The sequence below is a fragment of the Daphnia carinata genome, chromosome 3, assembly GCF_022539665.2.
Source record: "Daphnia carinata strain CSIRO-1 chromosome 3, CSIRO_AGI_Dcar_HiC_V3, whole genome shotgun sequence".
Classification (NCBI taxonomy): domain Eukaryota; kingdom Metazoa; phylum Arthropoda; class Branchiopoda; order Diplostraca; family Daphniidae; genus Daphnia; species Daphnia carinata.
This window is the reverse complement of record NC_081333.1, coordinates 6939516-6956061: the sequence shown is the minus strand read 5'-3', so window position 1 is coordinate 6956061 and position 16546 is coordinate 6939516. Positions and strand designations below refer to the sequence as shown.

At 40.9% G+C, this 16546-nt stretch overlaps 2 protein-coding genes across 3 annotated transcripts; both read right to left on the bottom strand.

Moving 5' to 3' along the window:
- Positions 1-803: 803 nt before the first annotated feature.
- Positions 804-8101, bottom strand: LOC130685456 (agrin-like). 2 transcript variants are annotated; one of them, XM_059494760.1, is made up of 9 exons: positions 7801-8101; positions 5980-6111; positions 4034-4178; positions 3044-3205; positions 2829-2972; positions 2541-2699; positions 2193-2378; positions 1767-2072; positions 804-1695 (listed from the first exon to the last, which is right to left on the bottom strand). In XM_059494760.1, the coding sequence occupies exons 1-9, from the start codon at positions 7853-7855 to the stop codon at positions 1458-1460; spliced, it is 1527 nt and encodes a 508-aa protein (XP_059350743.1). In that variant the 5' UTR covers positions 7856-8101; the 3' UTR covers positions 804-1457. The 2 variants fall into 2 exon arrangements, with proteins under 2 accessions (XP_059350743.1, XP_057364739.1); XM_057508756.2 differs by having other exon boundaries at positions 2193-2360; positions 7801-8100.
- A 6933-nt stretch (positions 8102-15034) lies between these two features.
- On the bottom strand, positions 15035-16335 carry LOC130685454 (non-structural maintenance of chromosomes element 1 homolog). Its single transcript, XM_057508754.2, has 5 exons — positions 16154-16335; positions 15931-16081; positions 15678-15867; positions 15499-15612; positions 15035-15425 (listed from the first exon to the last, which is right to left on the bottom strand). The coding sequence occupies exons 1-5, from the start codon at positions 16251-16253 to the stop codon at positions 15183-15185; spliced, it is 798 nt and encodes a 265-aa protein (XP_057364737.1). The 5' UTR covers positions 16254-16335; the 3' UTR covers positions 15035-15182.
- Positions 16336-16546: the final 211 nt, after the last annotated feature.

Sequence of the window (16546 nt, the reverse complement as noted above, 5' to 3'; positions counted from 1 at the left end):
GTAGAATATTCATTGGAAAAGCACGAAGGCAAGATACGTAACACGAAAAAAGACAGAATTTTACAAAGAATGCGTCTTTTTGGCGACATTCAGATTGACTCGATTTAATCTAATAATCCAACTGGGGGGCAGCTAAGCGAACACAGTGCACGGTCACATGGATTAATAAAGTTAAAGCCACAGTACGAAACGATGACCTTCAATAAAGTTAAGGGATATGCAAACTCCGCTGAAGAAGCCTGCTGAGAATGTCGTTTTCAAATCAGCGAAGTTGAACGATTCCACGCAGCAGGGAGACAATGATGGACACAGTTTTTCATACAAACTGCTGGATCAGCAAGCCCAAAGCATGCGAGCTGGCCGATGCGTTCATCAACCTCGCAAAAAAATGCAAATAAAGGGGGCGTTGTTTTGGCATTGAAAATATTGCACACCAAAAAACTGGTTGTTACATTTCGTTCAAGGAGCTGTGTCATTAATAGATATCCATGCCCGTATGCATTTTTTGGAAGTTACAGAAGAACATTAAGAGTTATGATTGAAATTCACCTTCCAGCGTTCTAAATGCCTGCATTGCTCACGTACACATAGTTACGAATGCATTGCTGTCATTGCGTTCAGCTCATTGGACTCAAATGATGAAAGATTGATCCTTGGTGATGGTTGTGATCAATTTAAAACACACAACAGACTAGCAGTAGGCTATTGACATTCCTTTAGTAACCTATAGAAATGCTATGACATAAAAAAAAGAAACGGTACCGAAGATATTGAGGTAATAAAGTCAATGAGGCGGTGGCGGATGGGGCTTCAACTATTTATTGCTGAACATCATTTTTTTTTTGTTTGTTTGTTGATTACAAAAAACACCATTTAAAAAATTAAACAGAACAAAAAAAAAGACAGAAAAGGAGGGCGTTCAGTTCGCGAATCTGCCGCAAAATGCAATCAACAGCAAATTGTTTAGCGAGAAGAGGAAAGAATGCGATGATTAATACTTAACAACTGCGCATTACATTTTTTGTTTTCCTTCTTGGGGACGAAATATCTTAAACCGATAAGTCGTGCGAGCTGAAGCGAGTATCAAGTATCAAACTGCTACATATTTCGTGTAATTCAAAATCGACAACCGCGTTGAAAAATATGGCAAAAAGTTATATTTAACGATTTAAATACTACCGCAAATTCAAATATTATTTTAAAAAAAACGTCCTTCACTCACAAATCAATCTTCTCTCTTTAAAAAACCTTTAAATAAAAAACCGTTATCATCCGATTGGAGTAAAACAGAGCGTCAACGACAACAACTGCGCGATTGCTGCATGTCCTGATTGCATAACGAAAACACACAAAGGCAAAAAAAAAAAAATAATAATTGAAAATCAGAGACGATGCTCAAAAACGCCATGACGATCTTCAGAAGGAAAGCTCCTCTTTAGTCTCTCTTTAGGTTCAATTTAATAGATATAAGCCTTGGGTTCTGCGACGGGTTCTCCGCATTTTCCGTGATATTTTTTGACGACTAAAGATCGAGAGCGACAGTTCTCCAGTTGAAGGAAACATTCGTTGGAATAGGTTTTGCGATCCGTTCCGCAAACTGGGTCGTACTCGGTAGGACAGATGCGATTGCAGCCAGTGAAGCGGAAACCGGCCAGGGCCAGGCAGCGGGCCATGGGCACCTCGTACACGTATTTCCTGTGCGGACAAGAATAAAAAGGAGATGACAAATATTAGGAAAATTGGTTTAATGTCGTGTTTGACTTTACCCGCAGTGTTTGCTGCGCATCTCGCACAAGTTGCGATAAATTTTGCCGTCGCTGCCACAAACCGATTGGACTTTGCGGTCGCATTGATTGTTGCAAGACTCTGTGGCAGTGCAATGGTGAAGCGCTACGGGAATGACGTGCTGGCCGCACGTTTGTTTCTTCATCTCGCATTCAGTTCTGTAGACGTTGCCATCCGATCCGCAAACTGGAAGGTCAGATTCCCGCTGCTCAGGGCACGATTCCGCGCATTGATTATCAGGAGTGATCTTCATGCACGCGCCGACATGAGCTAATTCAGTACCCCGACTGTTTTTCATGTGTTTGTTTCGACAAAAAAAGCATTTAAAGAATCGCGAAATTCACAAATAATCGTCGAGTCAGCAAGAGTCAGCAGTAATCAAATTGAAATTTGTTGTTTGAACTCACGTGCACGAAGCCATACGAAGGTGGCAGGGGGAGGCGTAGGTGCGTCCGTCATTACCGCAAACGTAGTCGGGATTCTCGGGATCGTCTTTGCAAGTCAGCAGAGAACAACGAGCCGCCTTAGCAGCGCAACGGAGCCAATCCACGGCAATCACCTTATCGCTGTTTGGCCTAAATAAGCGCATCAAACTATCATCAGATCGACATGTTTTTCAAATCATGGGTAGTCGCTAAATTAATTCAGCAACACCATGAACATTCATTAGAAATATAACTATAATAAGCTGGAAAACAAAATGAAATGTGCCAACAATTGAGAGGAGTGTGAATTGAAGAACGATTATAACGTACCCACAGTTCAGCATGCGGAGCTCACACGGGCTGGCGTAAATGTTGCCGTCGGAACCGCAAATCTGTTCCGGCTCGGCGCTGTCACATTCGGCGGGGCAGTTGGTGATGGCGCGCTCTTGAGGGATGCAGTTGCTGATTGGGATTTCGAAAACGTGACGTCTGTGGAAGACAAAAGACAACACAAACACAGTCAGCCATTAATTTTTTGGATGATCGCGTAAACAAGAAACGATCATGACAAATGGCTTTTGATAATTCATGGACATTTTGCTCATTAACTCGACTCACCCGCAGTTTCTGACTTTCATCTGACAGCTGCTGGCATAAATGTGGCCGTCTGAGCCGCAGACAGCTTTGGAGGCCTTCCAGCAGATCTCCTTACAATGGCTGGTCGTCTGGCAGTATTTCTCCGACGTCTTGACGACACCTTGTCTAAAAGACGAACATTTCGTTTACCTACGAAATTAGCATCACAGTTAATTTGTTTGTTTTTTTCTCCATACCCGCATGTGTGGCGTTTCATCTCGCAGATTGACTTGTAAACGTTGCCATTGGAAGCGCAAACGGGTCCGTCCCGATCGGTCAGACTGCAGTGTTCGGGACAAGGCTCTTCTAATGCTGTCGCATTCATACACGGGCCGACGTGAGACAAGCGAATGCCCCGCCTGAAAAATATCACAATAGTTTAGTTCACAAAATGGGTACTTTTATAATATCTAGGTCGTCCCACGAAATTGGAGATTTCTTAATTACGCGTCTCTTAAGCAACAGATTTTTACAGTTACAATAACTTTAACGAGATAACAATACGTATGACGTAAATGCAGCCAAAAAGGATGCGTTTTTGGCCGCTCGCAGCGGGACGTCGATGATAAATATACGCATTCAATTTCTTAATGAGACAAGAAATACCGCTAGCAGAGATCAAGCATGTTTTAATGAGATTTTTGCGCATTGGTCATGTACCACTTTTGAGACATTACATGTAATTTAATGTTTTCCTTTTATTTTGCACCCGAAAAGGTTCGACTTTAGTGGCAAACTAGCTGTTGGTATGCGTATACTCGTTGTGCAGCCGGTTGCACGCTGTTCATTTTTTCATTCTTTCGTTTTTAACCCGTCATTTTTTCTTACTCTTTCTTGATTGGTCTCAAAGCATTCCCCAGCCAGTGGCGATAACAAGAAAAAAAAAGAAAGAAAAATGTCTAGCAATTTTCTTTTATGAAATGCTTTAACGCAATGCGAGCAGCCGGGTTAATGGAGATACGTGCATGTCTTTCGTGGCGACGGGTGGCTCTCTACCGACAAAAACATAGTTGCTTTTGTTTCAAACCGACACACGATAACGGGCGGCTGAAAGGTTTGCTTGCACTACGCTGCCATTAGCACGCAGGTAGGAGGAACAATCGCCAAGTCATTCCAACTCGATTATGACGAGGTCAGCTTCGTCTACTTGATGTTTTACGTTCTACCGAAAACCAAATAACACTCACTTGCAAGTCTCCACTTTAAGTACGCAGCTGTTGAGATAGGTACGTCCATCAGAACCACACACCAAATCACGGTCCAGGTTACATTTGTTGCCGCAGAATGAACCGCGTGACCGGGTGCACATCTTGTCCTCCACCGTCTCCACTTCTGCAATCAAACAAACAGTTAAACATTCACGCATACATCAACATTTGCTTGTCACTGTTTTCAACAGTCATTTTTTTTAAGGTCGAAAATATATATGGGACAAATATATCAAAGATTACAATTGGTTTATGACCAGGACGTAAAAAAAAGAAAAACTGATATTCGTGGAATGTTTGCAGGCTCCGTCAACAATTAGAACGCGTGCGTCATCCACATAAAAAAAAAAGGGATGACAGAAGACGAAGATAATTATGTTAGAGTTGCACGCGAACGAGTTCGAGACATGATTTTTTTTTCGGCTAATCCGTGGCCAATTACTAAAAGGTTTCTGATGGATAGTCATTCAAGTAATGTTAGAGAAGTTTAGCCCTAAGGTGCACGAAGCACAAAGTTGGCTGTAAAAAACGCTGCCATCACCTATTGAGGACATCACTCACATGGTTCTATTTTGTTTTCTTTTTCTTTTTGTTCAACAGTTTTGGGACAAACATTGCCGCTAGTTTTTTGCCGATAATGGCTCCGAAAATACATGTTCAGGTCATCGCGTTAGCTTCCCTACGAATTTTTACCATTCAATTTTCGTGTGGTTAGTCCCCCTCCCCGTCTGCGTGTATCTCAGTCCATTTATTCTGTCATCTCCGCCAGCAAATAATGATCTTCGCAACTGGTTCGCGCACCCACTCGTTTTTGTTTGTTTGGCCGTGAAGAAAACCGCGGCGCTCGCGCAAACCAAATGCGTCAAACAGCTGTTGGCGGTATTTTAATTGGAGCCATCTCCTCGTTTGCATGTCGACACGTTTAATACACCGTAAGAATCGTCTTTCCAATGGTGTCTATTTATCCGTCTTTCTACCATCGTTTTCTCTTGCTGACAAGTGTCACGGACCCAGTTACTTGGCCATCATTTTTCCAAACCAAACGTATCTCATACGAAGCACTTCATGATTTCTAGAGTTTGTTGACTTGTTGACTATCAAAGGACCCTTGTTTCACGTCCTTGCTTTCGTGTGGCAGTAGCCCTTTCATTGACATTTCCATATTCAATGAGCCAAAGCCAATGAATTATATCGAGAGTAACGATGATGGCATGCAGTGAGTCGTGTCACACCTTTACTGCCTGGATACTACGTTGTTAAAATTTCAACACAAAACGAAAAACATATAAAACTAAAACGAAATGTAACAAGATAAACAAGACGATGCAAGAGAGAGAGAGAGAAAGCAGGATGAACGAACGCTGTTCACGCTATTCTGGTGAGCACCACCTGTTTAGTTCCGCCTCGGTCATCATCATTCGGATGGTGTAGCCGCGAGCACGCGAAGCAAGAGAATAAAGGGTTGGTAACCAAAAAGAATATATCTCATTAAAACAAACTAGGAATGTAAAATTCATCTTCGTTTTATTCTCTCTCCATCCCTCCCATCTCGTTTACTGATGCTGTTTTTTTTTCCCGTCTACGTTTCCCAATTCATTTTTAAATAGCGCTCGCCCCTTTCCTTGCGGCTGTCTCTTCAGACAACGAAATTCATTTCTCCCCGAAGAACGTTTTCCGCTAGAACAGTCATTGGCATTCAACTGTTTCAAGAAAAAAACCGAACCCCGTACGGAATGACAATGTGCATTAATATTGTCGCATATGAGACGCATATTTGACATTCGGGAATGTGGAACAGGAAAAAAAAACGGATGGCATTGCTATAAAATAACAAAAGAAATGCCTTTGCTGACCGATGAACGAAAAAAAAAGGGAAAAGCAATGGAGGAATTATGCTGAAAAAAAAAGTCTTATTGGGAACTTACCAAGACCGCAGTTGCGGCGGTACAGGTCACATTCGTTGGTATAGATGACACCGTCACTGCCACACACTGGCTTGTTCTCTTTCGGGCAGAAGCGCGGGCACGAACTGCCCTCCCAGGCCGCTCGGACACCTCCTGTGAGTCGACAGACATAAACAAGAAAAGGAAAAAATAAATATATAAATGAAAGATAGGAAAAACATTAAATCCATTTTTAATGCTTTTAAAGGGCCTTCCTCATTATAAGATTATCATCACATATTTTTTACGACGTGGTCACCGTTTTATTTACAGAGTTTTTAATGAAATTAAAGAGAAAGAAACCAGAGCGCTAAGTGATCGGTGGAGATGAAATTCAAAATGAAACACGTAACATCCTTTGTTGAACATAAAAAGAAGAGAAAGAAATATCACGGCAGTAAAGGTTTTGTAGTCATTATAATACACATACACAAGGGGCTTTGTTTGCGTGAGCGTGAGAATGGGTGGGGGAAGAAAAGATAAGGCCCCATCCTCATTTTCAGGTTTGCTTGGGCGGCCTTATCTTTTGGGTCGTTTCAAGGTCGACAAGAATCTTCATCCCCCCAGAAAAGACTTTAACCATCGAATTGATGGGACCATTTTTTATGATCATTTGTTATTGTTACAAGCGTCGAAGCATTTGCTGCGGTCGGATCACGAGACCGTAACGGGTTTGTAACTTTTGCTCCTTGTTCTTTCCACTCAACCCTCTCCCACTTTCCAAGAGACTTGTTGAAAAGTTGTCTTTCAACTGCCATGCTTTGTATTTTTTTTTTTGCTCGCTGTAAATCACTTCGTGAATAAAACTAGCCTTTGCGCTTGCGGGTGCTTTACAAATCGAATACAAAGAACAATGAATATGTACCAACACTGTCTGTGGTGTCGCCGCCAAAAAGAAAAAGAAGGAACGTCCACCAAAACACAAAGACCTTTTACAAGGTAAAGGGTTGATGCGTGCATTTTTTAAAAATTTAAATTGGAACGATTTAAAAAAAATGGAACACCGGAACTGGACGAATTGAATTCAAAACAAAATTTTGACTTGACCTACAGGAATCAGCCATCCATGGCTACCACTTATACAAGTTCATTGTACCTCCTGTAAAAAAAAAAAAAAACTGTCCTGTGTGACGACACAAAAAAAACGCCCATGCATCATTCTAATTCAGAAATCAACAAGGAAGGAAAGGGCACAAGAAAATACATGACGGATTGGCGAAGAAAAGGTATCAAGAAGTACAATAGTGAACGTCGATCACGCCTTTACCAATTGCTGATTGTTGTGGTCGAAAATCACTGGGACGATGACGGAAGACTTACTTATTCACAGAACGATGAATACAACCGGACAAGAGGATACCCTGAAAGCCGGAAGTTTTGAAATCTCAATACCACAATCAACTTTCAGAAGAACTTTTCCAAATGGAAGCGAGAAAAGCTCTTGATCTGGATAAAGTCTGAAAAAAAGACTCTTTTTCAAATGATATCAGCTTTAAAAACTGAAAAGGCGGTGTATAACTGAACATTTTAACTGGAAACATTTTTTCTTTAAGACATCACGACGGAAAAAAAAAGATCCCATTACACCAATTCCGGTTGCCTGCTCTTTGTTGAACAATATCAGCTATAGAAATGGAATCCAAATGGGCCCCATTGTTTGATCAAGTGAGACGAGGGCATAAGGCACATTCTTTTATCTTTTTTAAGGCATTAGAAGAATAAAAAAAAAAAAAAAAAAAAAAAAAAGACGAAACGGAGCAATTTGCTTTGTAGGAAAACAAGAAAGAACAAAACAAAACTTACCGGCTAATACGAGGAAGAGGACAAACGACTCTGCGAAATACGAAGAGCGGCACATTTTTCTTGTTTTGTTTTTTTGTCGATCGATACGAACAGCTGATGTCGACTTGTTTGCGTGGAAGTCGAAAAGACGAACTCGATTTTTGAACCGGGTGGACGATAACAGACAAATGGCTTTCGTTCAAGATAGAAAATGGCGGACCAGATGGAGACGACAATCAGATGCTACACGTTCAACGACCGCCACGTGAGTGAACCGTCCGTCTCGACTGCTGCACAGTTTTTCTTTTCTTTCTCTCTCTCTCCCTCTCCTTTTTGTGTCTCTTCCTTTGGCAACTTTTGTAACCACCACCTCTGGCCCTCCTTGCTGCATCCAGTCCCGCGCGCCCGACAAATTGAATAGCCGCCTCCTCCTTGTCCTCTTTCCTGTTTCGACTTTTTTTTTTTTTTTTTTTTTTTTTGCTTTGTTTTGTATTTTATTTTAGTTTTTTACACTTCCCTTGAGGGGGTAGAAGTCTAACGTCGTTGTCTCGGCGGCGGCAACCAATTCCAGCGTGCATTCAACGCCAGTGTCATTATTAATATACTTCCATCGTTCTATTAAGTTCTATGACAATACCATTATGACGCGTTTCATCTAACAGCTAAAGTACCAAACATAAACTTGTATTGAATCGGATACAGGAAGGAGTCGTTCACTTTGTGTCGTGTATGTGTGGGCCCATTCAATTCGTTTACCGTACGTTACACGCCATCCGTCCCGGATGGTGCTGGAAATTCCGCGCTTGTTGTGCACCAGTCCCCCCCCCCCCCCATCATCTCCAAAAGAAATATCAACAACCTCGAAATGGCCCTGCCGAAAGATAAGAAAAAAAACATCGTCCAAAAACAGCATTACGAATATTATAAGAAGAAGAAAAAGAGTATCAAAGAAAATAGTCGATTTGATTCCGTTATTCCGGTGCAACAACGTACACAATAGCAACCTGAAGAATGGGGACAATGGCGCATATATATCGACACAACACACGACTCGTGCGTGTTGATATGTTATATTGCTTTCGAACCGCTTCGGCACTTGTTTTCATAATGACCAACGCAACAAAACGAATGGCAAGGTTTCAGGGAACTGTGCCGCCTTTTCTCCGTCCCCGATCCACAACATTGAAACTGCTGGCGTCACGTTGCGTCGTTCAATCTTTCCCTTTTCGCGGGATGAATAACAAAAGCTCAAAATCAGGATCTAAAAAAAAAGGGGGGGTTTCGTTTGAAATCCGAAAAGAAAGAATTAGGTGTCGACATCTCATTTTTTTTTTCTTTTCAGGTGGCTTCGACTTCCCGGTTGGAATAAACGATAAAAGAAAAAGTAACTTATCTGCTGTGTTACTGTCTCCTACTAATGACAGGTGGATACGTCTCTGTATAGGCACACGCTGGCCGCTTTCTCTTACATGACATAGACAATAATAAAAGAAAACCTGCTGCTGACACGTGTCCTCTTTTGCGTGAATGCGATCGTCGCTAATTGCAGAGAAATTTCTTTTCGTGTCCTTTTTTTCAAATCGAGACGCGTGTCCATATTTGCAGTACAAGAAACGCTAAACAAAATCTGTTGCAAAAGTTTGGACAATCATCGCGAAAAGTGCAATCACCATCACAAGGCAGCAGCACTCTTGTAAAGAATATCCCGTCAACCGTTTTATATCTGTCTCTATCTCTTCTTTTGGTATGTCAGTATTTTTTTCTTCCTTTGTGTGATGAAACTAGTGGAATTAAGAGCAAGCGAAGCTTGCCCTGCTTTACTAAGGTCACGATTGAGGTTCCGTTAGACTCTTCCGAGACTCGTCAATGAGGCGAGACAGCAACGAGAGCGTCTTCCTGCAGCTAAAATAATGAGCTACTGAGCAAACTTCAATCGCTACATTTGTTTTCATATCGGTTGTTGTTTCTTTTTTCTTTTTGGTCGTAATGCATAAAGACTCGAGCATTTCGTGCCGATTAATGGGGCGCCTAATAATGCATTAATCTTTCGACAGCTGTCGTAGCAGCAGGTTACGATCATATTATTCAGCTATAGTTGTATCGCTTTTCGTCATCGACTTTCACGATGGACTGCCTGAAATTTTGATAAATCTAACCCACTATACTAGCTTTCCACTCCTGATCCGAAATGAAGAGAAAACTCGGTTCGATGGACATAAATGCCCGGCCATTTTAAACGTAATTGCCCTTATAGAGTGGATAGCTTTTTCACGAGCGTCCTGAATTTTAGACTTTCGACGTAAGCGTTGTACTATATGTAAACCAGCACTCGTATTCAAAAGCCTTATATGAATTTGACGTTGAATCTCCCAATTGGAAATTTTTGATTGAGGTCGCAGAAAGCGTGTTACATAGCAACATATGAGGACAGTCCTGTTTGTTTTTTTTAGTGTCCATCATTATCAGATTACGACCCCTTTTTACACGCGGGTTCATTGTGCGCAATATACTTAAATTGGACAAGAACGAGGTAAATAACAATTGAGCCAAATTCATCCATCCTTGCCACCTTTCTTTGAGAGACGTAATCACGCGACTTGGAAACCCCCGTTTTTTTTTCTATGGCGGAGAAAAAAGGAACGAATTTTGATATGATTAGCTTCTATGCTGTCGTCTTGTTACTGAAGACATTGGTTTTGCTACGTGACTATTTACGTGTCCCCAACAGAAACGGAACTTTTATCAGAGACATTCCATCTTCCTGGTTGTGCCACTACTGTTATATCCCCATTTTGAATATGTATGTTGCTTCTGTGGACGAAGAATGGTTGTTTTTTTAATCTAAACTAAAGCCTCTCATGAGCAAAATCGAATAAAAAAAAAGAGAAATAGCTTGTTTGAAGCCTTCGCTTGTGCGACCGATGACGAAGAAAAGCCGCACGAACGCACGCGTCTGTCCTATATACGGTTGTTGGTGTCTCTCCCTTTATACTGCTTATTAACTCTTGCCCATACATAGATCGTATATTGTAGATACATCTATCGCTATACAATCGTTAGCAAAACATACATTAACTACACGATCGGCTGTCTGTTTTCCTTCATTAGCATTATAATAGGCATAATAGTGAAGCTCCTATTATGTATCCTATTCCAAACGAACACGGGGGTCTATCTACGTGAGTGAGGGCACTACCCGTACGAAACGGTTAGCTTGCGTTTTGGCGATGCCCAAATTCTAGCTTTATCAAGCTTCCTCGTCGATGGCTTGCAGATTTCAAGCTAGGGATACGTTTAGGTTAGCTTGAGTTTTGGGGGGTGGCTTCAGCGCCTTAAAATTAAACTTGCGCAAGCTGTAACTTCGCAACCTTGCACTTTAGCTTACAGAAATTAAGCTACTGAAATAAGTTTAAGCTAGAAAAATGGGAGTTAGAAAAATATATATTATTATTTAGCATAAGAAATGCTTTAAACAAGCATTAGTTATGATAGGACTTTAATCTTAAATAATTCATTTCCTTCAAAAAAATTAACAAATCATACTTAAGTTTGAAAATAAAAAAAATTTAGCATTATTGGTTTAAATACTTTTGAGGGAACGAAAGATTAACTTAATTTCGACTTCATCTTTAGGTTTTTTAAATTCGGTTGTTGACCTGTCGAAATAAAAAAAAATTTAGCATAATTGGTTTAAATACTTTGAGGGAACGAAAGCTTAACTTAATTTCGACTTTATGTTTAGATTTTTTAAATTCTGTTGTTGACCTGTCGAAAAAAACCTAAGTATATTTCTAGATTCTCTCTTGTATTGTTCTGAAATAATAGTTATAATATGTATAGAATGGTCCAGTGGAAAGATCATCCGACTGTGGTGCGGGAGACCCGAGTTCGATCCCAGCCACAGTCTTCTTTTTTTCGCATTGCCTAATCTAGGCTAGCGGCGCGCGGGTTTAGGTTAGCTTGAATTTCCAAGCTTAAATCGTAAAAAATTTAAGCTTGAAATCGTTAGCTTGGAGGGGCCTGGAGCAGTAGCTGCGCTAGCTAACCCAAGGTTTGAGCTAGCTTAACGTTTCGTACGGGTAGACCGCACGCATTAAAGAGCCATTATCCTATTTGACTATCTCTTTTTTTTTTTTTCAAAAAAAAAAAAAAAAAAAAAAAAAAAAAAATGCATGTTGGGCAATTTTGTAACTCGAATGGGACTTGTATTGGGGCCCTATCGCATTATATTTAGGAGAGTATAAATGCGTTCATAAATACTACGCCTGCGATTTTCCCCGTTACTGTACTCCTTCCGCCATTGGTTTCTCGTTGTTCCCCCCATTTTGTTCAACCAAGTGATTATTCCTCGCGGCGTTTTTTCCGATTAAGACGACTATATGTTTGACGGTTACACAACTCTATCGGATGCGCCTATAATTCAGAGAATTCACCGGCTGATGACTGTGATGAAACCCGACCAACAGCCCTCTATCTGAACGCACGCAACACAGTACAATGAAGGTACAGACGCTTGTGATTTCGTGTTTCCGGGTGCAGGCCGCGGGCCGTGCGACGCGACTGCAAGTGTCGACCGAATCGCATGTTAGTGTTGGCCTGTTCGTATGGATGGGATGTATTTTCTTGTAACGTCGTTTTTTCCTGGTTTGTTTCATTTTTCCCCTCTGACGAGATGCGACCTTTGACTTGTGGGTTAGTCGATCACATTTCTCACTGGAATGTGAAAAAAAAAAAAAAAAAAGAAGGCCCCGGCGGAGAACGAAACCCGTTAGAAGGGGCTACTGCCACCGTGACGACAGCCCAACGACATAAAACAACGACGGCGATATCTCGCAAGTGCCAACGGATGCGTCAGTTCGTCTTCGTGACCTTTTCTCAGAACGATCGGGTAGAAGGTGTGTTGGCTTACGTGCTGGCTGATACCACGAATATTCGGATGTAAGGACAACCGCGAGGCCCACCTGATGAGCACCAACCTAAAAACTGACACACACTCGTTCACGGCCAGAGAAGCTTTCTTAAGAGAAAGAAGAAAACGAGTACGACGATGTGCTGTACGTTAGTGACCGAGTCGAAATTGATGACCTACATGCGTGTCTGAAGTGCATACTACCAACCTGCGCCTAGTACATGATACCAAGAGTCCACGCAATGGCGTAATCTTGTGGGAAGAAGAGGAAAAATGAATCGTTAAAACAAACGCATGAAAAACACTTGGACACATAAGAAAAAAAAAAGAAGGGGAAAAACACAGTCATGAAAACAAAACAAAAAAAATGTCTGGACTGCGCAAGGCACGCGGGCTAATAGTTCATACAATTGCACTCTTGTACGGTAGTCGGTTCGTGGGAATATTCCAGCCAGTTCCGGCAACAGCAACCAAACAAGAAACAATCCAAACAATCAAACCGCCGCTGTTCAACATCGCAGCAAAGCATACCAAAATCCATTCGGAATGCCTATTGTAATTTCTTTTTTCTTCTTGTTTTCTTCCCTCATTGGTCAATCATAAAGAAAAAGAAAAATAAGGAGAGAGAAACCTACTAGACAAAAAGGCGTTGTCCAGTTCAACCGTGTCCGAAAATATCGGACGCTGGCTAAATGTGTCCGCCCATGTTGTTACATTCAATCGTCCAGTAAATAAGCCACACAAGAGATGTAATAAAGATAAAATTATAGCCTCGTATCGCCAAAGTCCCAAACGGAAAGATGACGAGGGATACTAGAACGAATAAAGAATAAAAGAAATTAAAGTAAACGCGCTCGCATAAACTTGTACTGCGTTTAACTATACATGGTCACACCTGTGACGGCGAGGAAGACCGGAACACTCGGGAGTGATCACTAAACATAATAATGGAACAAATTAAACTGGCAGTAAAACAAGATGAGAGCGATAACTTTGCACAAACTAGAATTTTTTTTTTACCTGACACATGGGACAGCTGCTGTCCGACTTTGCTTTTAGGTCTTTTCTATTTACCCATTCAGCCTTTACGAACAAGGAATTCTCATTCGGTGGAACAAGCATAAAAAGGCAAGAAACCTGGCCTCGAATAACGTAGCGATGATGACACACGTCGCTTCGCTGTTCTGTAATGGCATAGTTCCATGTTTAAGATGTTGCCAAGGTGTGGTTATTATGTGCTACGAAGTCCGAACACTTCATCATTCACCTGTTGATGCCAGTGCTGGACCATATAACCATACATACGCGCAACGGCAGTAGACGCTGTTTCCACCGGGTCGGCACGAGTCGTCCTGAAAGAAAAAAAAAAGAATAAAAAAACCGTTCCCTTTGTTGATTGTGTGTTGGATTGTTCTTTTCTTTTTATCGAATGTTAGTTACCGTACTGATCATTTATTTACCATTGTTTCAGCAGAAGGTCGACGCAATTCTTTCTCTAAGCTCATGTTTGTTGTCTCCGTCATCACATGTGGAGACCTTGCGGACGAAACACCAGCACACAAGGGTAGCAAGGGGATATGGGAAATTGGCCAAAAGGTGAGATTGGAAGTAATGAGGCGTGCGCTGTTGAGAAAGAGACAAAAAAACAAAAAAAAAACAAAGGCCGATGTGGATAATTATAACGGTACTAGTCCCTGACATAGCCGCGTGCCGTGCCTGGCCATGCCGGGTCGTCACTCGGTCGCTCCATTTTCTCATTGCTTTTCTTTGGGTTGTTTGTTCTTTTGTTTATCCTTTTTAACTTGCATTCTTCCTTTTCCTTTTTCTCATCAACTCAGTATCCTCTCACGGTTGGGTGTTTTTAGTTTTTACAATTTGATATCAGACCAGACTTTGTTTCAACGGTTAGTGTTGATGAAAATGTCTAGCTATATGTTTTCATCGCGTGAGTTACAAGCAATGCATAAAAAGTTACACTGTGGTCTACTACTGATGGTAACACAGACGGAATTCAATGTGGCTCGTATTCGGCCTTGGTTTCCATCGGGCACAATTGAGGCTACCTGTCACGACTGGCGCTTTACATCAACGACTCATATTTTACATCACACAAACACTACCGGGTCATCAGGCATGGGAATGTAGGCTAACAGATAGAAGCGCGAAAGAGCGTTGACGAGCTATATATCATAACGAGAAAGTACAGTAATTTGCTAGAATAGGGCTTATGGACAATTGGCCTCAAGAATACTTACCTGTATAAAGTCATTGAGGATTTACAGATAGAAGGGCTCATCGTCGTGCTTTTTCTCGACTCCTAGATACATGTATATGGGCTGTAAATGATTAGCTGCATATACGAAGTTTTTACTACATTTTTTACATAAAAAGGGAAGAAAAAACTAGCTTGATTATCAAATAAAAAGGATACATTCGATACTTATCTTCGAAGCTCATTAGAATTTACAGCACATGAAACTCTAATAGTTGTTGACTATTCGCTATCGTCAGATTCCATGTGGCTTCTACCACGTCTTACCCCACCATTTCGGCGGTTTGGGACTTGAGATGTTGATGGATTTGACGTTTGTGATAGCGTCTGTGATAATGAAATTTGGGATGGGGTGCTTTCGTCTTCCAAGCTTCGCCATACTTGGTGGCATGCTGGGCATTTTAATTTTAACCTGGAAATGCAATAACGGTGGAATTTCGCACCGCAATCCGGGCAAGCAACTTTCTGCCTCACACAAAATTTAACAGAAGTAAAACAAAACAAAAACAAAAAAAACGTTGTTGCTAAGAATACACACCTTAACAGCAAGTTTGTTGCAAATTTTGCAGTTTTGAAGGTCTTCGTCAAGCTTCTTCAACAGGGGTTCCAGCTCCAACAATGCTCTGACAGTAAGAGACACTTCTCCCTCTCTCTAAATAGGAGCATATAAATTAAGAAATTAAAATGGCTGAGATGAATAATAGAAAGCAGAAATACCTCATTCAACCATTGTGAATCTAAGAATTTATCTAAAGCCTTTTGTGCATCTGTTTTTGTAAGTTTTGGAATGTATGAACTCTGGTTGATGCAGTCTATTGAAGAAACTGAACCAGACTCTGACGAAACTATTTCTTTCATTATCCACTTGAAAAGCTCAAATTCAGCAGGACTGAATTCAGAAGTGTGTCTACAAATTGCAACATATAATTTACAAATTATCTGTATTTTATATATTTTAATTTTAAATTACTTTGCTGCTTCACTTTCTATCATGTTGATTAGAGCAAAATATTCCTCATTATTATCTTCACACAATCTTGATTTGATACCCAGCTGAGCCGGCTTGAGTAAGTCATTAAGGGATCTTACAAGATCTCTAATCTCTTCCCCTCTTCCTTGCTCTGAAAACGTACCACATAGTTAGAAACATTGAATTGTAAATTACAAAAGGAAAACCGTAAAAAAGATCATACTTTCGTAGGCAGCTGCATAAATCTTTTCCAAATCCTTTAATGAAACTAGAGGTTTGTAAAGCAAGTACTGCAAAATTTGTTTCTGTTGATCACTAGCCATTTCGCATTTAAGACGATTCAACACCAAAGCCGAATTTGCTTGAAATTATTGTGCAATGCTGAAGCTGCATTCCAGGATTTCCGGAAAATTTCGCGCCTAAATGAATAGAAAACAGACGACTTTTCTGCCAAAGCCTCACTCCGGTGCAATAGTAAATGTATTGGCCAGAAGGTTGTAGCACTTGTAGCAAGCTGGAAGCAAGGCTTATTACGATAATAATTAAGTAGGAATCGAACATTATTGGCACGATATAACTGTCATGAATTGCTGGCAAAAAGAAAAACTACTTAACT